This window comes from Petaurus breviceps, unplaced genomic scaffold (assembly GCF_028583685.1).
Source record: "Petaurus breviceps papuanus isolate PSGF00001 unplaced genomic scaffold, PetGlider_PUasm1.0 567, whole genome shotgun sequence".
Taxonomy (NCBI): Eukaryota; Metazoa; Chordata; class Mammalia; order Diprotodontia; family Petauridae; genus Petaurus; species Petaurus breviceps.
In genome coordinates this window covers 7,786,418-7,810,532 of record NW_027186383.1, presented here as the reverse complement: position 1 = coordinate 7,810,532, position 24,115 = coordinate 7,786,418, and the positions used below count along the sequence as shown (strand labels likewise).

The 24,115-nt window shown below is 44.6% G+C and overlaps 1 protein-coding gene across 1 annotated transcript in view; it reads left to right on the top strand.

Moving 5' to 3' along the window:
• The window catches only part of LOC138173249 (zinc finger protein 585A-like), a 40,788-nt gene that overhangs the window by 4,535 nt on the left and 12,138 nt on the right, over positions 1-24,115 (top strand). The window contains 2 exon segments of the mRNA XM_069103212.1: positions 809-904; positions 3,357-5,510. Of these exon segments, the coding sequence (XP_068959313.1) occupies positions 809-904; positions 3,357-5,510 (2,250 nt within the window).

Below are 24,115 nucleotides of genomic sequence, written 5' to 3'. Positions count from 1 at the left end.
CATGGGATATCCATTTCATTTCTTTCTTCAGAGACTGTTTCATGCTGTGTCTGACTGCCAGACAACAACCCAGTACTGGCAGAATATTGGTATTAAAAAGTGGAAACTTTGTTCCCAGGGAAGCTTGGTGTCCCTGAAGGAGCCATCCAGCCTGCTCTCCATGTCTGCTTACAAAAAGTGCAAAGACAGGGAAATCCAGGGCAGAGCCCGAGTTGAGAGGCGTAATCTGGGCTGGGGTGGTCTGCCACTTGTCCCTGTTTGGGGGGGGGGGGTTTGCTGGCTGAATGGAGCCTTGGAGCATGGAGGAGCCTTTGGGAAGAGATCTGTGAGCTCTGAGAAGAGCTGGCACAAGCAGCCGGGCCCAGGAGTGATCAGGTGGAGGAAAAGGCTCTCTAAACTGAGATCCTCGACAGCGGGGACTCTCTTTTGGGACATGTGCACTTAGCACAGAGCCTTGCTCACAGTAGGTGGTCAGTGTTGGTCCATTGGTTGATCTTGCCTCAGTTAGGATGACGTGCATTTGAATGGACAGCTTAGAGCACTTGTCCACCCGTGTGTGTGTGTGTGTGTGTGTGTGTGTACACGCACATACACATATCTGTAAATCTATCTGTAGAGACAGATTTATATGTATATATATATGGGACAGACAGTAGGTGTGGACAGCAAGTTAGGCCTAAAATTGTGACCGCTGCCCCCTGGGAATCCAGAGCAGAGTGTTCTGAAGAGATCTTTCATTTCCCCTGAACAGAACTGAGTTTTTAGCTTTCTGTCCTCTGCACTGTCTGATTTCTTTCCCTTTGTGTAGGGATTCCTGTTTCCAGGCTGGATGTGGTCTCCCTGTTGGAGACAGGAAAAGCACCACGGCGGCCCGAGGAAGGAGGCTTCAAAGGCTCCCGTTCAGGTGAGTGAGTGACAGACGGACACATGGGAGTCACTGCATGTGTCACTTAGGTTGCTGCGCCTTGGCGGTGGCATCACTAGCTCAAAGGAAGCAGCGGTTTTCTCCAATTTTTACTACTCCATTGCCTTCTCGAAGACTGAGCCCTTTCCCAGCTCGAGCCGTTGTGGAACGTCACATCATTTCCTCCTAGCTTCCATCGTTCTTGTGGTGGTTCAGTCATGTCTGACTCTTCATGACCCCGTGGACCACAGTGCTCCAGGCCCTTCTGTCCTCTACTATCTCCCCCAAGCTCATGTCGCCATCTCTTTATCTCGTCCTCTGCTGTCCCCTTTTCCTTTGGCCTTCAGTCTTTCCCAACATCAGGGTCTTTTCCAATGCGTCCCATCTTCTCATAATGTGGCCAAAGTATTTAAGCTTCAGCTTCAGTATTTGACCTTCCAGTGAACAATCTGAACTAATTTCTTTAAGTGTTGACTGATTTGATCCCCTTGCTGTCCAAGGGACTCTCAAAGTCTTCTCCAGCCCCACAATTAGAAAGCATTGATTCTGTGGTGCTCAGCTTTCCTTATAGCCCAGCTTTCACAGCCATACATGGCTACTGGAAAAACCACAGCTTTCACTATGCAGACCTTTCTGGCCAGGCGACGGCTCTGCTTTTTAGTCTGCTGTCCAGATTTGCCAGAGCTTTCCTTCCGAGGGGCAAGTGTCCTTTAATTTCGTGGCTGCGTTCGCTGTCTGCAGTGAACTTTGAGCCCAAGAGGACAGAATCTGGCACTGCTTCCATTTCTTCTCCCTCTGTTTGCTAGGAAGTGATGGGAACAGTTGCCAAGATCTTAGGGGTTTTTATGTTAATCTGCAAGCCGGCTGTGACACTCTTCTCTTTCACCATCATCAGGAGGCTTCTTGATTCCTCTCCACTTTCTGCCATGAGAGTGCTATCATCTACATAGCTGAGATTGCTGATATTTCTCCTGGCAGCCTTGACTGCAGCATTTGATTCATCAAGCCTGGCCTTTTGCATGATGTCCTTTGCATATACATAAATAAATAGGTGACAATATACAGCCTTGACATGCTCCTTTCCCAGTCAGTTGTTCCATGTTTGGGTGTACCTGTTGCTTCTTGGACTGTGTACAGATTCCTCAGGAGACAAGAGGACCTGGTCATCCCTTGCTTTGAGGACTTGGCACATTTTGCTGTGACCCACACACTCAAAGGCTTTACTGGAGTCAGTGAAGCGGAAGGAGATGTTTTTCTGGAACTCCCTTGTTTTCTCCATAATCCAGCTAATGTTGGCAGTTTGGCCTCTAGTTCCTCTGCCTCTTCAGAAACCAGCCTGCCCTTCTTGTAATTCCTGGTTCACATGTTGCTAAAGCCCCGCTTGCAGAATCTTAAGTATAACTCTGCTGGCCTGTGAAATGAGTGCAGTAGGTGGGTAAAATGGTCTTTTCTATTCCATTGGCCACTGTGTGTTTTCCAAGTTTGCTGCCATACTGAGTGCAGCACTTCAACAGCATGTCTTTTAGATTTTCAGTAGCTCAGCTGGAGTTCCGCCACCTCCACCAGCCTCATTGTTAGCCTTGCTTCCTGAGGCCCACCTGACTTCATTCTCTAGGACGTCTGCCTCTAGATCAAAAATCACACCCTTGTGGTGATTGCGATGTTAAGATCTTTCTTGTATAGTACTTTTGTGTATTCTTGCCACCTCTTCTTAATCTCTTCTACTTCTGTTAAATCCTTACCATATTTGTCTATTATGCCCATTTTTGCATGAAACATTGCTTTGGTTATCTCTAATTTTCTTGAAGGGAAAATCTTCTCTCTTTGCTCTCCTCTGGAATTCTGCAGTCAGTTGGGTGTGTCTTTCCCTTTTTCCTTTCCCTTTTGGTCTCCCTCTTTCTTCAGCTATTTGTAGGCCTCGTCAAGTGGCCGTTTTGTTTTCTTGCTCTTTTTTTCCTTTGGCATATTTTTGGATGATGCCTCCTAACACAACATCCTCCTGGCTCCAGGGCCAGCTATTCTACCCACTGCACCACCTAGCTGCTGTTTTCAGTTTGTATAGTGTTTTTCTGGCTTATTTCATGCTATAACAGTTCATGTAAATCTTTTCGGAGTTATTTATGTTCATCACAACTTAATATGAAGTAATAATAGTGCATGACATTTATGTACCATGATTTGTTAAGCCATTTAAATTGATGGATATCTGCTTTGTTTCTAATTCTTTCCTTACACGTGAAATGCTCTTAGGAATAATTTAGTGTATGTGGAACCTTTCCCTCTGGCTTTGACCTCCTGGGTATACATACACCTGTTTGCTCTACCTGGTCCAAACTGAGTACCATTCTCATTACCAAAAGAGACTGAACTAGACTGTGGTCTAAAGAAGGGTCCTCTCTCTCAGCACAACAGACAGTTATTAGGGACATTTTTTTCTGTTTGTCTCTTCCAGATTCCCTTAGTGAAGACACCAGGTTTGAAACCAAGGACTCTTGCCTGACTTGGGATGTTTATGTGACAACCTTATCGAAGAGAAGAATGCCAAGTAAAAATGCACAGTATTTCAACATGAGAGACTCTGGGGAATGGGAAATTCATTCAGACAAGCACAAGGACAGCCAGGAGACACAGTCCAGACAAGTGACAATCACTTACAGAATGAATTTAAATAAAACAAGCACACCTCAACGCAATACACGCGAGAGAAGTGTTAGTCTGCCATCGGTCTCTGCACTCTGGAGAGGGACTGTGAGCAAATGTCTTCATAAATGTAACACTATTGGAAAGAGCATCACAGATTTCTCGGACCTCATTACTTGTAATGCATTCTCCTTAGGGAAGAACTTTTTCAGGTATAGCAAAGTCAGAAAACCCTTCAGTTATCACTCAGACCTAATTAAATTTTATAGAGAACATGCCAGAGAAAAGTTAGATGAAGACAATGAATGTGAAGTAGCCTTTGGCAGAAAATCAGATTTTATTGGAAACCAGAGAATTCTTCCTAGAAAGAAGCTTTATAAAAGGAATAAAGCCTACAGCCACCAGGGAAGGTTGATTAAACCTAAGAGAGTTAATGGCATGGTGAAACCCTTCAAATGTAACAAATGTGGGAAAGAATTCAGCCTCAGGGGATCCCTCATTTCTCATCAGATAATTCATAGGGGAGTGAAACCTTTTGAATGCAATGAATGTGGGAAAACCTTCAGTATAAGGGGAAGCCTGAACAGACATGGGGAATCCATACAGGAGAAAAACCTTTTGTATGTAATCAGTGAGGGAAAGCTTTCAATATTAAGGAAAGCCTTGAATAGACATCAGAGGATTCATACTGGAGAAAAACTCTTTGAATGTAATCAGTGTGGAAAAGGCTTTAGCCAGAGGGCCAACCTTGTTAGGCATCAGAGAACTCATACTGGAGTGAAACCCTTTGGATGTAGTGAATGTGGGAAAGCCTTCAGTACAAGGGGAAGTCTTAATAGACATCAGGTAATTCAAACTATATTCAAACTCTTTGAATGTGATGAATGTAAAAAAGCCTTCAACAAGAGAGGAAGGCTTATTATGCATCGGAAGACACATACTAAACTTAAACCCTTTGTGTGTAATGAATGTGGAAAAGATTTCAGACAGAGAGCAGACTTAATTTATCATAAGAGAATTCATACTGGAGGAAAACCTTTTGTTTGTAATGAATGTGGTAAAGGGTTCAGAAGGAGAGCAGACCTTAATAGCCATCAGAGAACTCACACTGGAGAGAAGGCTTTTGAATGTAGTGAATGTAGAAAGGCCTTTAGCCAGAGGGCATGCCTCATTTATCATCAGAGAACTCATACTGGAGAGAAACCCTTTGCTTGTAGTGAATGTGGGAAAGCATTTGGAAAGAAGAGAAAAATTATACATCAAAAAAGACACACTGGACTAAAACCCTTTGAATGTAATGAATGTGGGGAAACTTTCAGCAATATGAGAAAACTTAATATACTTCAAAGAACACATACTGGAGAGAAATCTTTTGAATGTAATGTATGTGGGAAAGGTTTTAGCCAGAGAGCATACCTCATGTATCATCAGAGAGCTCATACTAGAGAGAGATCCTTTGAAAGTAGTGAATGTGGAAAAGCCTTCAGTGAGAATGAAGTGCTCAAAAGGTATCCAGGAATTCATATTGGAGTGAAAACCTTTGAATGCAGTGAATGTGGGAAACATTTCAGGTGGAAGACAGACCTTATTACCCATCAGAGAACTCATTCTGGGGAGAAACCCTTTGAATGTGATCAATGTGGAAAAGTCTTCTACAAGAGAGGAAAGCTTATTATACATCAGAAAAAACATACTAAACTAAAACCCTTTGTATGTAATGAATGTGGGAAACGGTTTAGAAGGAGAGCAGATCTTATTACCCATCAGAGAACTCATACTGGGGAGAAATCCTTTGAATGTAATGAATGTAGGAAAGGTTTCAGCCAGAGTGGAACTCTTATTGGCCATCAGAGAACTCATACTGGAGAGAAGCCCTTTGCATGTAATGAATGTGGGAAAGCCTTCAGCTGGAAAACAAGCCTTATTATTCATCAGAAGACTCATACTGGAGAGAAAGCCTTATAATGTATGAATGTGGGGAAGGTCTTCAGCAATTACATTTAAAAGTCATCAAAGTTCTCAAAAGAATTTATATGAAGAAGAGGTCTTTGTAGTGAAAGTGGAAAAGGCTTCAGATGGAAGGCAAGTCTTATTACACGTAGAAAACTTATATTCGAGAAAAATCCTATGATTATAATGAATGGAAGAGTCTACACCATTGAGATCACTAAGCAACACAGTGTAGAGTGAAACAGGATAGAGTCTGAGGGCACACACACGGTTAGTGGTCAGGACATGGAAAATGGACCAGCAAAGGAAACTGAGAAGAAGCAGTTGTGCCCGTAAGAAGAGAAGCTGGGAGAACAATGTCACGAAAACCGGGAGATGATAGAATAGCCAGGAGGAGATGGGCCAGCGGTATCAAACGCTAAAGAGAGATCAAAGAAGGTGAAGAGGCCATTTACCGTGACAAGCGATTACTGGTAACTGGAGAGAGTAGTGTCGAGTAATGAGTGACGTCAGGGGCCTGAGAAGAGAGTGAGGGGTAAGGGTGATGAGGGACGGAATCCCAACAGGTCCAGCAGGAATTCTGATGTTATCTGAGACCAGAAAACCTGCAATAGCGTCTGGAAAGAATTCAAGGTCTCAGGCTTAATTGGAGTGAGAGCTGTAGAAGTTTATTGTTACGCTTCTAAGAGAAGTGGGTAAGAGTCCTTTAGGGGACCTGCGAGTCAGAGGGGTACAGGCTTTTACTTTTAAAGGGTAGGGCTGCCATTGTCAGGGCTGACCAGACTAAAGGGACTGAGAGGAACTTGTGACTTTAGTGCATAGATGGTTTAGATGAGATTTGGGCCAGACCAGAGGAGACATGAAGAGATTAAGTAGCAACAAAGGAGTCACAAGGTGTTGTCTAGGCCCGAGTTCTGGATGGGGAAAGGGCAGAGCCCGAGGTTGGGAAAGGGATTTCACAGATTACAATTTTACAGTACAAATTGCAGTTACAACTGCACCAATGGTTTTACAAATTGGTTTAGACCCCAGGTACCCCATCAAGGGCATGGATGCCCTGAGGACAGGCAGCTTTTTCCCAACTTGTTTCACCAACAAAGAAAAGAGATACATGACAATAGTGGAGTTGCTGATGTCCTGTAAAAGTGAATTGTGCTTAGGCAGACTTGGCTGTATTTGTAGGCCACAAGGAAGGCACTAGTAGATAAGGAGGAGTGAATGTGGGAAAGTCTTCAGTGACTGAAGCTTATTAGAGAACTGATAGTGGGAAAAAAGCCCTGTGAGTGATGTATTAAAGCAGAGGCCTTTGGATTAGGGAGTGACTAAACAAATTGGGGAACATGAAGATAATGGAATATTCCATGGTGCTGAGAAATATACAAAGAATTAAAAGAAACACGGAAAAATGGGAAAAAGAAGCAATAAGAAAACAATTTACACAATAGCTACAGCAACAGAAACAATAACCCTGAGTTCTATGTAATTATAATGACCAGTTTGACCCCCAGACAATGGAAGAGTGTACCTCCCTCCCGCTAACACTGCACGACTCTCTGGCCATCTTCATGCCATGTTTCTTTGCTCCATTTTCTCACTTCTGTCCTAGGACCAGCAAAAGCAAGTCAATCAGTTGCCCTATGGCTCTGCTGTATCTCTGACTTTTCAGAACAAATCATGCCTTCCTGGCCACCATTCTCCATGTGCATTGCCTTCACATATTAGAATGAAAGCTCCTCGAGGACAGGTGCAGTCTTGCTTTTTTGTATTTTTATCCCTAATGCTTAGCACAGTGCCTGGCAACTAGTGTGTTTTAATAAATGGCTTTCCCCCCCGTTCACTGCATATATTATAAAACTTGCTAGATATGGTGATGGACTAGAAGTGCAGAATGAGACATCCTTTTTCAGTAATAGCATCATGTAATTTGTTTTGCTTAACTATACTTGGTATAAGGAGGGTTTTTATTGGCAGGGATAGGTGTAGGAGGGATTGGGTGAGTTTTGATGCCCCCAAAAAAGAATAAAAACAAAACCAGAAAACAGCAAAAGAACATTCAAAAGGGGACACATATACATAGTAGTGATGATACTATCCAGCTAAATTAAATATATGCTTTTTAAAAAAGCTGTAAATAATAAGGATTAATGATTTCATATATGATCCTCTTTCTGTTTTTTGCATATTGAAATGTCAGTGTTTGTTGTTGATGTAAGTTAAAATAAAAAAATAATTGGGGCAGCTAGGTGGCGCAGTGAGTAGAGTGCTGGCCCTGGAGTCAGGAGGACCTGAGTTCGGATCCAGCCTCAGACACTTAACACACACAAACAAAAAACCTAGCCATGTGACCTTGGGCAAGTTACTTAAACCCAATTGCCCTCCAAAAAGCAAAAAATAAAAAATAATTGAATTCCTAATCTTCCCTCTTTGTTAGAAAGGATGGCTTTCTGTGTTAGGTATGTAAAAGGTGCTATGAAATAAAATAGCTATAAAAACTTGTGAAAGCAATCAAATTATATATTAAGTACCTATTTTTTTTTTGCCAAGCACTATGCTGTGTCCTAGACACAAGTACAAAGAATGAAATTCTCTATTAGAAATTAGCTTACATTCTTACATGGGAGACAAGTATACGTACATATGTATATGTAACAGAATAAATAAAAAAGTTGACATATATACAAAGTAGATAAATTTAACACGGTTGGGGAGGACATTACTCATTCAGGGATAAGGAAAAGCTTGCAGAAGATGGTCCCCAAGTGTAAAGCCAAGCACGAACAACTTTCTAGAAGAATGCTACTGTCAACAGCTTTTAAGATTCTGATTATATAGTATAGTGAACACTCTATTTATTCAGTAATAAAGCAAAACATTCACAGAAAATCAAGGTACAGCATTCAAAATATTACAACTTATCACAGAAAATCACAATATAGTATTCACAACAGCTTACCATTAAAATGGCCACATAGTTTCCATCATAGTGGCCACAAAGTTTTGAACAAAGAATAATCATCTCAAAGTACAATAGTCAAAGTCGTCCACTCATGGGGCACACTAAGTTAACTCAATCAGTCACTTATTCAGAAATCAATTACTAAATATCATTAGAAAATACACGGACCCTCCACCCCTAGGTCACTAGTAAACTACAATTTTATCGCTACTCAGTACCCACAGAGAGGTCTTTTCATCTTGACTCAAGGTGGGCAACTCCTACCTGAATCTACCAAACAGTCACCTGGATTCAAAGGCAGACAGCTCCCAGTTCCTTGTCCAGTTCTCCATATAAGTCCTGCTCCACACTGAAGTTCACAGGGTCCAGTCCATCTCAAATCCTTCACAATTTCTGTTCCTGGGAATTCAAGGCTCAACCAAGCCACAAACAGATGAAGTCTTAGCATCCCAGTCATGCTTCCTCAGTCTTCTGCAGCTCATTCAAAAAATCAAAATCACCTTATTAAGCTGGGGGGGGGGGACGGGGGAGCTCCTGGGCTCCTCTTTAGAAGAAGCTCCACCACCACAAGTTCTCAGGAAATTCTGACTCAGTTCTCGATTCTCATTTCTCTTCTGTAGCTGCTCTGCCTCCAGATGCTGGTCCCAAGAAATTCTGACTGTCCCTTCCTGGGGCTTTTCCTTATATACACACAGCATTAGCTTCCTGTTTCAGCCAACCCCTTCCTGTTATGTCAGCAACAGGAGACAGGAGTTCATACCTTCTGTTTCCCCAACAGAGGTTTGATCAATTACTAAGTGCTAAGTACCTACTACCTTTGCCAACACAAAGGGATCTTCAAATTCAAATTACATTACCATTACACGAAGCTATATCTTAAAGGAAGAGACTGACTCTATAAGGCAGAGGTAATGAGAAAGAGCTTTCCAAGCATGGGGTGATGATCAATGAAAAGGTACAGAAATAAGATATTCAGTGTTGTGGGTGAAGAACAGGGAGAAGGCTGATTTGGCAAGATTTCAGAGTGGGAATAATGTCCAATGAGACTGGAAAAGTAGGTTAAGGCCAAGTTGTATGGGTTTTAAAAGCTAAAGGAAGAGTTTACAGTCTGGAGGCAGTAGGAAACCACTGATTGTTTGAGTAGAGGAGTGATGTGGTCAGATCTTGGATTAGGGAAAATAACCTAGCAGCAGTGTGTAGGATGGGATGGGTTGGTGAGAAACTTAAAGTAGAAAGGCCATGTAGCAGACTGTTGCAGTAATCTAGGTGAAAGGATGAAGGCATTAACTAAGGTGGTAACTGGGTCAAGAGATGTAGTTGGATGTAAGAGAAATTGTGTAGGTACAAGATTTAGCAACTGGAAATGTGGAGTAAGGAAGAGTTAGAAGTCAACTATATTAAGCTGAAAAATCTAAGATTTTTGGGAGGTGTCTTTGACAGAAATAGTGAAGTTTGGACGAGTTAAAGATAATGTTAAGTATGTTGAGTCTAAGATGTTTCTGCAACATCTAGTTTGAAATGTCCAGGAGGCAGTTGGTGATGCAGGACTGAAACTTGGGGAAGAGACAGCTGAATCTGGAAAATCATCTTCATGGACTTGATAGTTAAACCCATGGAAGATAATGAGGTTACCAAGGGAGGGAGTATAAAGTGAAAAGAGAAGGCCTGGGACAGAATTTTGGTGAGCACCCACAGTTAGAGCATGTGACATGAATGATGAGTCAGTAAAGGACACTGAGCGATAATGAGAAAAGGATGTGGTGAATCAGGAGACATTAGTGTAATGAAAACCAGAGAGTATCCAGGAGGGGAACATGGACAGCAGTTTCAATGGCAACAAATAGGTTGCAATTGATGTGATGAGAAAGGATGAGGATTAAGAAAAGACCATCAGATTCAACAACAGAGATCATTGGTTACCTTGGAGAGAGTGAGCTGAGTTATAAGGTTGAAATATATATATATTTTTAAAGCTACATCTTCAAAACAACAGGTTACACTGGCCTGAACTCTTTTTTTCTTTTACCCTTCCTCTCTGGATCATTAACTAGAAGATCAGGAGAATATGGTGGATAAAACTTACAAAGGTTTTGGCAAAGCAATTGATAAAAGGCTCATGATATTGCTCATAGGACTGAGCTAGACAATAGTACAATTAAATAATAGACCCCAAAGTGGGTTTAAGGCCAGTCCTTGAAATCACTAATGATTTCATATCATATTATATTGAAAGACCTGCAGTAAAAAGGTCCTGGGATTGGTGCCGTTTTAATACCTTTACAAGTGACTTGGATGAAAACATAATTGAATCTTGCTTATCCAATTTTTTGATGGCACAAATCTAGTAGGGTTAGCTAACAGAGCTGTGGATAGGGTCCAGAACATCGGGCTAAATTTCAAAGGATCAGATTTAATAAGGATAATTGTCAGGTCTTGCATTTGAGGCTTAAAAAGTCTTCCAAAACCCAAGATGGGGCTTAGAGGAGGGTGAAAGTTTGGTTCAGCAGCAATTGGAGCAAGATTCAGGCAGTTTTGTTGGTTCAAGTCTCTACATGAGTTGGTAGTATAATATAGCAACCCAAAACCCTAAGGCATTCTGGGGGAGGGGCACAGCTTAAGATAGTTCTATTTTTCCAGGAATGAGCAAGCTTCACTACCCTCTGCCCTAGTTCAGCCACATGTGAAGTAGTGTATTCAGTTCTGGGCGACAGCAGGGCATTGCTGGACCATTTTTTTTTTCTCTGAGGAGGGCAGCCCAGGGTTGTTCAGCCTGGAGAAAACACCCAAAAGGAACATTCTAGCCATCTTCAAGTATCTGAAGGGCTGTCATATGAAGGAGGAATTAGAATGATCCTGCTTGACCCCCCAGTAGAAGGAATGGTGGGTGTGAGTTTCAAAGGAGGAGCTTTAGACAGGGTGTTTTAAAAAAAACCTTCCTAGAAAAAAAAATGTATCTCTTTAAGGCCCCTTTTAGGGCTAGTTAATGGGGGGAAGTGCTTTTGTGCAAAGGAAGAGATTTGTATTGTCAAAAGGTGTGGGACGTTGCCCCTTTTGTAGATGAACATTTTTATATTTGAGTAAAAAGAACTGTGTTTTAATATAAACTATGTGCTTGAAGAAACAGCTTTCAGGTGGGATTATGGGTAGTTGTGGAGAAAAAAATCATCTCTGGTCTAGATCTGAGGACTTTGCCAACCAAGTGGAGTGAGGCCTCACTTACATGGGAACAGTTTGTCATAATAAAGAGGTAGATAATGCCCTTTTATTTATTAAAACTAGGGAAATATGAATGTGGAGAAGGATTTTCTAGCAGGGCACCAAAGAGACCAACGGTCCTGTTGGAGATTTCAGAGCTGAAGTTTGAAGGATAGCTCCCCCAATGTGCCTATGTGTATATGACATAGTATTTTGTCATAGTATATGACAGAGGGAAAATGGGGCATCATAGAAACATTTGGAAGCTGAGGTGTGATTGACGAATGGCTCTGGATTTGATAGGAGAAACTGGGGGAGCTGTAACTTCTTTGAGTAAAAGGAGAATCCATGAGGCTCTCATTTAAGCCACTAAAGGAGAACCATCAAAGGGCAGGAGAAGGCAGCGGCAGCGCAGCCGTGGCCTTGAGAGACTTGAAGGATGGTTGCCCTCTGTTGCCCCCGCAGCCCCCGCTGCCCCTTGGAGGGAGAGCGGGAGGGTCTGGGCTGCGGTGTCCGGCCGGCCGGGCTGGGTGACTCCGGCAGCTTGGCTCTGGTCGGACAGCGCAGAATCCGGCTGAGTTGCACACTGGCTGGGCTGGTCTACACTCCCCCGAAAAAGCTAGTCTGAGTTTGCCAGCTCTCTGGCTTAAAAAGAACTAGAGAGGCAAAGGCAGCGCTGTCTGAACGCCCTCTGCAAGTGACGGTTAAGACTGTTCCCGTAGAGGGAGCAGAGATGCAGGCGCGCTCCTGCTGCAAGCGTTCCCGGGTGGGCCTGTGTGCGTGGCCATTCTTCACCGGAGCTGTGGGTACGGGTGGAGGAGCGTGGTCGGGACTACAGCGGCGCTTTGCAGAATTGTTTTAAAATACAGGGGGTCCCACTCCTCGACCCCATTTGGGGTTTTCTTGGCAAAGATACTGGAGGTCTGGCCATTTCCTTCTCCGGCTCATTTGACAGATAGGGAAACTGAGGCAAGCGGCGTGAAGTGACTTGCCCAAGGTCACCCAGCCACCGAGGGTCTGAGGTCGCATAAGAATTCAAGATGAGTCTTCTGGGCGCTGTCCGCTGCAGCGCCATGCCACCTCCAAAGTGTCATAATCACGAGTGGAGGGTAGCGTGGGCGGGACCTCGAGTGTCACCCTGCTGGGGGGCCTGGAACCCCCCCCCCCCAGCGCCGGTTACACTATGGGAGGTATCCCGGCGCGGAATGGGGGGCGCTTCGGGAGCCAGACCAAGCACGTGCCGGGCCCGCTGCAGGCTCTCCAGGGGGTCCCCGGGCCACACCCACGCCTCTGGGGCGCCCCGCCCTCCCTTTACTACTCCGTAAGGGCCCACGTAAGAACAACCCGATTTGGGGGTGCTGTCACCTCACTGGCACCGCCGGGCGCGGCAGGCGGTTCTCGGAACTTAAGCGCTCACCCCTGCCTCGAATTCCCCTGTCTCCGCATCCCCCAGCCCGCCCCATTCTGGCAGGAGCTTCTGCAACCCTGAGCCCGCCCGCCCGGCCCCCTTCTGCGCAGGCGCAGAAATTCGGCCTTTCGGACTCCGCGGAGCCTTCTGGGGATTGGAGTTCTGTGCGGCGCCTGCGCAGTGCGACCCAGAGGGTTTCTCCCTGCTTCCGGACTACATTTCCCAGAGTGGATGCTGAGTTCCCACTAGCGCGTCATTTGTGGACTGATGCAGAGTACTGTGCATTGTGGGAATGGCACTGCCAGAAAACTAAAAGCAAGGCGGGCCTCGGTCCTGCGCCGGAGGCACGACTTCCACCCGGGCTTGGGGCGGCAGCGGCGAGGGGCTGAGCTCGTGAGTTCAGGGAGGGAGCGCGCACGCGCGGCGCGCCCCCCGCAGGGAGGGGCAAGTGCGCATGCGCCCTCTGACTTCAACTGCGCTGCCCAAGCATTAAGTGCTGTCTGTGGGTGGGGGAAGGATGCGTGGGAGGGTCCACGCATGATAGTGTGCACGTGTGCCAGAAGACGTCTGCGGTGTTGGAGGGTGGTGTTTGCCGAGGCTCTTTCGTGTGTGCATTTGTGGGGGGTGCCACGCGTGCCTGCCTTCCTCCCTGTCTCCTCCCGCTCTCTCGCGACCCCATGGTCTCTCCACGGGGAGTTCTGTCTCCCTGCCCGGCACCCTGAAATCCTCCGTCCTTCTCTGCTCCTTTGGTCAGGATGCGACCCCTCCCCTCCCCCGCGAGGAACACGCCCCCACGTGCCCCTTCCTCCGGGCCGTCTCTCCGTGTCTGTGTCTTCCCTCCACGCGAGGGTTTAGTTCTGATGAACGTCACTGCTTCCACGCACGTCTTCGAGTTGGCCTTTGTGCTTTCAAGTAAAAGGTTTTTATTATTAACCCTTCCCAGTAACCACCCCCTTAACCAAATTTAAATCAACCCCCATCTCCACAGTCGGGCTAAACAAAGCCCACTTAGCCGCGTCCGCGCGTGGGCACGTTGGTCATTGCCGGCCGTCCACTGGCTGCACCGCTTCCTCTGACCTCGGCCATCTCCTCTGCGCCCCCAGGAAAGCCCCCGCAGGAGGACACCCCCTAGGAGCCCCCCCAGGACGTCCCCCCCGCAGGAGGGCACCCCCCAGGAGGACCTGCCAGCCTCCAGTGCGGCTCCCTAAAAAGAGCTGCTCTAAGGGCCCTGGTCCCCGCTGCCGCCAGCCACTGCCCGGGATTCCTGAGGTATCCATGGCCGTTGGCCAAGGTGCTGATCAGTGCCTGGCCGCTCCCCTTGCTTCCCAAAGGCTGGACCAGTTCACACCTCCCGCCACGCCCTGGGCATCTTGGGCTGTCCCGTGGACGGTGCGGGAGAAGCTCCAAGTTGCTTTCATTTGTTTTTCTCTAATTTGTAGTGATTTTGAGCATTTTTTCATATGATTGTTAATAAGGAAATGGATAAGCATCTCTTAGATGTGTAGGATGTGCCAGAAACTGTGCTAAGAAAATTACAACTGTTGTCTCCTTCAACCCTGGTAGGAGCTATTTAAAATATAATAAATATATAATATATAAAATAAAATATAAAATATATTTATTAAAATATAGAATATATTTATTATACTAATATATATATTTTATTATAATCCTATTTTACAGTTGAGGAAAGGGGTGCACGAGGAGGTTAAGTGCCCAGGGTCACACGGCTACTAAGAGTCTGAGGCTGGACTCTGGCCTTCCTGACTACAGGTCCAGCACTCTGCCCACCGCACCACCCAGCAGCCACTGCTGATAGCTTAAATTTCTTCCTCTGAAAACTGCCCATTCATATTCTTTGACCATTTATCTGTTGGGATTATTGATTGGTTCCTAGTCTTATATATTTTATTAGGTTCTTTAAATATCTTAGAAATTTGACTTTTTTCAGAGAAATATAATGCCAACATCCCCCCCCCCACTTAACCTATTTCCTTTCTAATTTGAACAATGTTCCACTTATGCCATAGCTTTTAAATTTTATATGATTGATTGTTGTTGTTATCTTGTGGGATCTTATCACTTGCTTGGTCATGAACTCTTCACCAGTTATAGACTTAGTGGGTAATTTCTTCCTTGTTTCTCAGATGTATTTTTGATATTACTTTTCATATCTAACTCCTGTAGACATATGGAGCTTAGAAGGTGTTGGTCCAAGCTTACTGTATACCAGACTGTTTTCCAACTTTGTCAGCAGATTTTGTCAAATAGTGAATCCTTAGCCTAGTAATTGGGGTCTTTAGGTTTATCAAACACTATACTACCATATTTATTTATTTATTTCTCAATGTTGTATACCTAATCTGTTCCACTGACTCTCCCTCTCCCCCTCTCCCTTCCCCTCTCCCTCTCTCTTCCCCTCTCCTTCTCCCTCCCTATCTCTCCCTCTCTCTCTCTCAGCATCGAATTGTTTTAATGATTCCTACTGTGTAATACAGTTTGAGATCTAGTACTTATAGACCCCCCCCCCCTCCTTCCCACTTCAAAAAAATTACCTTTGAGGGGCAGCTAGGTGGCAAAGTGAATAGAGCACCAGCCCTGGAGTCAAGAGGACCTGAGTTCAAATCTGGCCTCAGACACTTAACACAAAACTAGCCGTGTGACCTTGGGCAAGTCACTTAACCCCAATTGCCCTACCTTCCCCCTCCAAAAAACAAAAAACAAAACAAAAATTTTAAAAATTTACCCTTGAGATAAATTCTTTTTGTTCCTAATTAATTTTATTATTTTTCCTAGATCTGTAAAATTTTCTTTTGGGAGTTCCATACAACTCTGAAGAAGGAAATTAGGTACTCTTGTCATTTTTTATAATATTGGCTCAACCAACACATGAACAATTAATATTTCTCTGATAATTTGTCCCTGTCTTCATTTCTTCAAAGAAAAGTGTATTATAGTTAAGATTCACATAGTGCCTAGGTTCCTACACATCCAAGTATCTTAAAGTTTCTGTAGTTATTTTGAATTGAATTCCCTTTTCTAACTCTTCTTGCTGGATTTTGTTGGTTCTAAGTAGAATGCTAATGATTTACATGGATTTACTTTATATACCACAACTTTACTGAAATTATTTCAATTCATTTTTGGTTGACTCTAAATATACCATTTTTGGGGCGGCTAGGTGGCGCAGTGAATAAAGCGTTGGCCCCAGAGTCAGGAGGACTGGAGTTCGGTTCCAGCCTCAGACACTTAACACCCCCCCCACACACACACAAAAAGCTAGCCGTGTAACGTTAGGCAAGTTACTTCAGCCCAATAGCCCTCCAAAAGGCTAAATAAATAAATATACCATTTTCTCATCTGCAAAAAAGCATAATTTGGTTTCTTCTTGTTCCCTTAATTTCTGATTCTTTTTGCTATAGCTAGCGTTTCGAATTACTGTGCTCAGTAACAGTGATGATAAAGGGTCTTTGCTTTACCCTTTATCTTATGGAAAAGCCTATAACTTTCCTCCATTACTTATAGTGTTCGTTCTTGAATTTAAACAAATACTATTTACACACTGTATTAAGGAAAGGGCAATCTATGCAGATGATTTCTAGAGTTTTTAATAGACATGAGTGTTGGATTTTGTCAAAAAGCCTTTTCAGTAGGGGTGGCCAGGTGGCTCAGCAAGTAAGAGCACCGGCTCCAGTGTCGGGATGACCTGGATCAAATCCGGGCTCAGATACTCAGCACCACACCCAGAAATAACTGGCCATGTAACCTTGAGCAAGTTACTTAACCCCAATTGCTTTAAAAAAAAAGAAAAAGCCTTTTCAGCACTACTAACATTCTATGGTTGTTTTTTTTTTTACTATTTTAATTATTAACATGCTATTATTTTTATATTCTTTCTTATGTTGAACTAACTCTACCTTTTTGATATAAACCCAGCCAGGTCACACCTCCAGGCACATGTTTGTCCATCCAAAGTGACCTTTTCACCAGCCATCATTCATGCCCTCTTCCCTCCCACCATTCGTGTGCTTGTGGCCTGGCTGTCCCTCAAGCCTCAGAACCCTTAGTGTGCTCCCTGGCTCAGGTGAAGCACCCAGCCCTCAGCTGTTTCTGCCTCCCCCCAACATGACCTTTGATTTGCTGTGTGTCCATCTTTACACATACCTGTTGTCCTGCCTGGCTAGACTCTAGGCTGCTGGAAGGTAGAGGCTGTTTTCACTTCCATCTTTGTGTACAGATCATTGCTTAGTGGTTTCAGTCATGTCCGACTGTTTGTGACCCCATTTGGGGTTTTCTTGGCAAAGATACTGAAGCGATTTGCCATTTCCTTCTTCAGTTCATTTTACATATGAGGAAACAAAGGGAAACAGAATTAAGTGACTTGCCCAGGGTCACACAGCTAGTAAGTGCCTGAAGCTGGATTTGAGTTCAGAGCTTCCTGACTCCAGACCCAGTGCTCTGTGCACTATGGCGCCACCTAGCTGCCCATTGTATCCAGTACAGCTAGTATTATGATTGGCACAAAGAAGGTCCATAGTAAATCCTTGTTGATGGATCTGGTCTATATTTATCTAAAGCAGGGGTGGGGAAGCTTTGACCTCAAGGATACATGTGACCCTCTGGGTTCTCAAGTGTGGCCAATTGACTGAATCCAAATCAGTCAAAGGGTTGCACTTGAGGACCTAGAGGGCCACATACGACCTCAAGACCACAGGTTCCCCACCCCTGCTCTAAAGGTTTGATGTGAGTGTGAGAGTACACTTGTTGTCCAGTGTGCATAGGTCTGTGCATTGACCAGCTACCCTATCCCTCCTCTGCTTCTGCCTGACAGCTCCAGCTGGGTCAGGGAAAGAATAACCTTGACAATTTTTTTCTCCTTTGACATCTTTGACCACCTTGTTTTCCAGGGTAGCGTATGTTTCTGGAGCTTTGATTAGTATGGGCAGAGAAGGACCAAGAGGTAAAATTTATGAATTTAAAAGGCTTTGTTTCAGGTCACATTTTCTTAAAGTTATGAATCTTATTGGCATAGCACAGGCTATGGGAACGGGATCCAATTGGAAAGGTACTTTTATATCCAAGAACAGAAGATTGCTCTGCATTTTAGAGGAAAGGGAAGAGTTTGATCAAAAGAAAATATTTACAAAGTTTGTATTTTTAAAATAAAGTTTAGTGAATTTACATTTAAATTACAGTTAGTTACATTTTAGTTTCTCTAGTTTGATGAACATAAATATCTGTTATCTTTGACCAGTAGATATTTTCCTTTAACAAAATTTCCCTACATGCTAACTTAATGTCGTCTGGGGAAACAGAGAAATCCTTAATATTCCACACCTTAGTAGAGAGCTCCTGGTCCACTTCTGTGGCCCCAAAATTCATCACTAGAAGACTAGCCTTCTGGTGTTTGCTGAAAGCAGGAGCTCATAAGTCCTAAATTCCCACAGTGGGACATGCACAGTGTTTTCCTTAATGTTTCTTTAATGATAGAAATTCCCTTCACTCTCATTTGTAGATTCAGGGTCTGTGGCTGGCTCAGAAGGCCCTGAGTTATGATGTGTGATTATGATATCTTGGCCTCTCTTGCTGCTGCCATCTTTTCTTTGGTATAAATAGCTCTTGTACTTGGTATGAGTAGTTCAAGGTGCCAGTGAGAGCCCTTCAGAGACTCAGTCTTCAGTCCTAGTTGGATAGTTACATTGATCTGGGCCCAAGAATGAAGGTCCCAGTTAAAGTGATCTTGCTTTTGAGCTCCCAGGTCCCAGCTTTCCCAGGAGGTGAAGGTCTTGAAGGATATCCCCAAGAAAAGGAACCCAACTAGGAGCAGACTCCTGCCCTGAGACCTCCCACCACAGCTTTAAAGCAGTACTTGATGGGAAGAAACTAATGGTACAGTGATTCCTGCTCCTCCCATCTGGACAGAGGACAGGAGTGAAGCCAAAGCCAGCTCAGGTACCATGGAAGACTTGGCCCTAATACTTGGGGAGAGAGGTAAGAATTACAGAAGTGTTGGAGGACTGAAATCCTGCCCGATGTAGGAAAAATTCCTTAAGAGAACATTCTGGGCAGCTAGGTGGCACAGTGAATAGAGCACTGGCTCAGGAGTCAGGAGGACCTGAGTTCAAATCCAGCCTCAGACACTTAACACACACACACACACACACAAAAACCTAGCCATGTGACCTTGGACAAGTCACTTAACCCCAATTGCCCAACCTTCCCCCCTCCAAAAAATAAAAAAGAGAGAACATTCCTGGGGGAGTAGTCCCAGAGGGCAGGGAAGAGTAATTACAACAGCTAACCCACCTCGTTATCTCCATCACTTCACACCAGCATTCTTTGGCCTCTGACATGGCTTCTTCAATCACTCAGTAAACAGTTGTTAAGCACTTATGTTGTTGAGTTGTTTTATTTATTTACCTGACTCAGTGACACTGTGCCGCTTAGCTGGCCTGCTTTACATAATTAAAGTCCCTATAAAAGGTAGAATGAATATTCAGTGTACCTAGTCAAAACATAGTTTCATGGCTTTGTCCAGCAGACATTGGCACCTCAGGGGAAAGAGAGTAAACTTGGATGGAGGAAGGTCTAGTGTGAGACTGACAGGGCAGAAATGGCAGGAGGTGTGGGAGGTCTGGGGAACTACACCTGTCCCATGACCTCTTCCTCCTCCTCCAGACTCTGTGCTTCTCCAAGGCCAGATTGGAGAGAAAGAGGAGGCAATGGCTTTTGGGCTCCTCACGGTCAAGCTCCAGGTGAGTTCAGGTCTCTTTTCTTGCCTGTGCATCATCTTGTACTGTATTATATCTCAATGTATAGACATACTTCTTTCCCTTCTTGCACTCGAGTTTCAGTTATTCTTTCCCAGAAGCCTCTGGCCATTCTCATTGATGATGGAGAGTTTTAAATATCCTTCGATATTTAAAAATTTATTTGAACAATGAATTTAAAAACAAATGTGTATATTTTGATAAGGATCACAGTCCACCCTCCTCCACAGGACGGCTCTTGAAATGCTTGCACAGGGCTACCATGTCCCTGAGCCTTCTTTTCTCCAGGCTGAACACGCCTAATTCCAGGCAGTTTTTGTTTGTTTGTTTTATTTTTGTACCAGATGAAGGGCGGGAGTTATATGTCTGATTATAAACCAAGAAGTTAGATTTGATGACTTCAAGGGTCCTATCCAACTCAGGAGATTTTTCTTTCAGTTTAATTCAATAGACATTTATGAATTCACATGCTATGCCAGACATTGGGGTGTAGAAATGAAAATGAAATAGTCCCTTCCCTCAACAAGCTTACATTACATATATGTGAATAAGAGATAGAAGACAAGAATCTGAGGATGAGGGCTGTCCAGGAGAAGGAGAGAGGTGAGAGGAGTCAGCAGAAGGTGCCCCCGAAGGCCTCTGAGGACCCTGCCATGTGCAGGTTCAGCAAGTCCATGCACAAGCAAAGTTGATGCACAGAGGCCATGCAGGATTCCCACAAAGGGGCTTGAGTCCATTTCACATGAGGCTCTTTTGAAGGAAATAGGGAGACTGAGATTGGAGGAGGGCTTCAGGAGAAACCTGATATCATCTCCAAAGATCGAAAGGCAGTCCTGAGGAGAAGGGAACGGCTGTGTTCTGCATGTTCCCAGAGGCCAGAACTAGGAGAGCCATATCATCACTGCAAGGAGCCTGAAAATAGGCTTCATGGGAACATAAAATTAAGAGCTATCAAAAAGTGGGATGGAGGAAGCAAAGGGTTCCCTCTCCCTAGAGGTCTTCAAATAAATGAGGGACCGTGACTTGTCAGAGATTCCATATCAGGGATTCTTGTTTGGCTCTGGACTGGAAGAGAGGCCTCAGAGGCCCCTTCCAACTCTGTAACTGTGAGCAATATCACTCCCCCCCCCAAATAGCAATAAACACTGGGGGGGAGCCTTTGGTGAGAAGCTCTGGATGAGAAGCTCTTCCTGACGGCATTTAGGGATGAAGCTGCAACAAGGGACACAAACAGCATGGGAAGCTGCTTGAGATTTCACAGCCTCTCTTCATCATCAGTAATGTGGCAGCTGCCACATTTGTACCCCTGCACAGCAATCTCTCATGTGCTCTGTGAGGGAAGTAAAAACACTCCACAGAAAACAGTCCAGAAGAATGTCTGGAACAAGCCAAATGCAGACCAGGGAGGTTCCTCCCAGAGGCTGCGCATCAGCTGCTTAGGAAGGGGCGAGGATGTTGTTACATCTTTAAAGATCCTTCTGAGAGATTTCAGTAGCAGCTTGTTCCCATTAAACTTTCCCATCTCCACAACATTCTTAAGAGAAAAACTTACACTTGGAAGAGCAGAATCCTCCGTGTAAGCATGAGCAGGAAGCAGATAGTCTTTCCCAAAAAGCATTCCGCAGTACATCTCTAGCTGACAGCTGAGGGAAAGGTTCAGAGAAGGAAGGTTCTGCTGGCTTGGCTGATTACATCTCTAGCTGAAAGCTGAGGGAAAGGTTCAGAGAAGGAAGGTTCTGCTGGCTTGGCTGATTACATCTCTAGCTGACGATCGAGACAGCTGAGGGAAAGGCTCAGAGAAGGAAGGTTCTGCTGGCTTGGCTGATTATGGACTGCATTCTCCGCCATCAATATGTCTACTTGGTAGACGGGGGCGGAGCCAAGATGGCGGAGTAGAAGCACGACCCTCCCGTGGCTCCGGCTTCCACCCTCCCCAATCCATGTAAAAAGGGGACTCTAAACAAACTTTGGAGCTGCAGAACCCACAAAATGACACAGAGAAGCTAACCTCCCGCTGAGAACAGCCTGGCAGGCTGGCAGTAATCGGCCAGCGCAACGCTCTGGGAGCCGAGCCCAGCACCACACCGAGGCTTTAGCCCCAGGGTGGGCCTGACCAGCCGCCTGCCAGAGGGACTCCAGATAAGCAGCAGCTGTGGCCGTTTCCAGATTTATCAATACATAGATGCGAAGGACAAGGTGAGAGGCCAGTGCAGTCTGGACTTTGGGACCCAGTAAGTGGGAGTGTGTGGCTTTTACCCCCGGGGCGAGAAACCGCTGAGACGCCAGCACAGCCTGCCAGCACCGGCCGCATGGCGGCTTCAGCTCCTGGCCTGCAGAGTGTAGGGGGACCAAGCACCAGTCTGAGGGGTCATCGCTCTTGTTTTAACCTGCTTGGACCTGGATTGCAGTCTAGGGTGGAGGTCCTGGGGTGTGTGTCCAGCTTGCCAGAGCGTGTGGAGACCTCAGAGAGGGCACCCATCTAATACCTCCGGCAGCTGAGAAAACCCCAGCGTTTGGGACAAAAACTCCCCTGTCTGGTGGCAGAGTCCTACTGTGGCAAAAAGCACAAAAGTCAAATCATTGAATGGCAAAATGAGTAGGCAAAGGAAACAAAGCAGACAGAAGATTCCAACATTACACTCCTATTTTGGGGATAAGAAGGAGCAAGGCATGGAACAGGAGGAAATCAGTGAAGTCAGAACTCCTGCACCAAAAGCTTCAAAGGAAAATACAAGCTGGTTACAGGCCATAGAGGACCTTAAGAAGCAGATAAGAGAAGTGGAGGAAAAATTGGGAAGAGAAATGAGAACAATGCAAGAAAATTAAGAAATGAGAGTCAACAGCCTTACTGAAGAAAATAATACCTTAAAAAACAGACTGACTCAAATGGCAAAGGAGTCTCAAAAAGGCAATGAGGAGAAGAATGCCTTCAAAAGTCGAATTTGCCAGATGGAAAAAGAATCTCAAAAGCTCACTGAGGAGAATCATTGCTTCAGAATTAGATTGGAGCAAATGGAAGCTAATGACTTTATGAGAAATCAAGATGCTGTTAAACAGATCCAAACAAATGAAAGAATAGAAGGCAATGTGAAATATCTCATGGGAAAAACCACTGACCTGGAAAATAGATCCAGGAGAGATAATTTAAAAATTATTGGACTGCCTGAGAGCCATGACCAAAGTAAGAGCCTGGAAAGCATCCTCCAGGAAGTTCTCAAAGAAAACTGCCCTGATGTTTTAGAACCAGAGGGCAAAATAGAGGTTGAAAGAATCCACTGATCACCTCCTGAAAAAGATCCTAAAAAGAAAACTCCTAGGAATATTATAGCCAGGTTCCGGAATTCCCACATTAAGGAGAGAATATTACAAGCAGCCAGGAAGAAACAATTTGAATATTGTGGAAACACAATCAGGATAACCCAGGATCTGGCAGCTTCTACACTGAGGGATCGAAGGGCCTGGAATGTGATATTCCGGAGGTCAAGGGAGCTGGGATTAAAACCAAGAGTCACCTACCCAGCAAAACTGAGTATCATGTTTCAGGGGAAAATATGGTCATTCAGTGGAATACAGGACTTTCAAGCATTCTTGCTGAAAAAACCAGAGTTGAATAGAAAATTTGACATTCAGATACAAGAAGCAAGAGAAGCATGAGAAGGTAAACAGGGAAAAGAAATCATAAGGAACTTATCAAAGTTGAACTATTTTTTTTTTTAAACAATCGGGGTTGAGTGGCTTGTTCGGGGTTGCATGGCCGGTTGTTGTTTCTGGGTGTGGTGCTGGGTGTCTAGGCCTGGATTTGATCTGGGTTGTCCCGGCACTGGAGCCGGTGCTCTTGCTCGCTGAGCCACCTGGCCAAAGTTGAACTATTAACATTCCTACATGGAAAAACAATAATTGTAACCTATGAAACTTTTCTCAGTAGTTGAAGGGATTAGAAATATATATGTCTTTATATGAGGGTATGCGGGCACATGAATACATATGTGAATGTGTGTATATACGTTTACAGGTATACATAGATAGAGGGCACGGGACCAATTTAACAGGAAGGGATGATACTTAAAAGGTGAAATGAAGAGGTGAGAGGAATATAATGAGAGGAGACGGGGAGAGACAGAGTGGGGCAAACTGTCTCATACAGAAGAGGCAAGGGAAAATGGTTACAATGGAGGGGAAGAATAGGAAGGCAAAAGGGAATAGGTCAACCTTATTCCTATTGAATCTGGCTTGAGAAGGGAGGGAAATACACACTAAATAGGGGATCTCACCCTCCAGGAGAATAGGGGGGG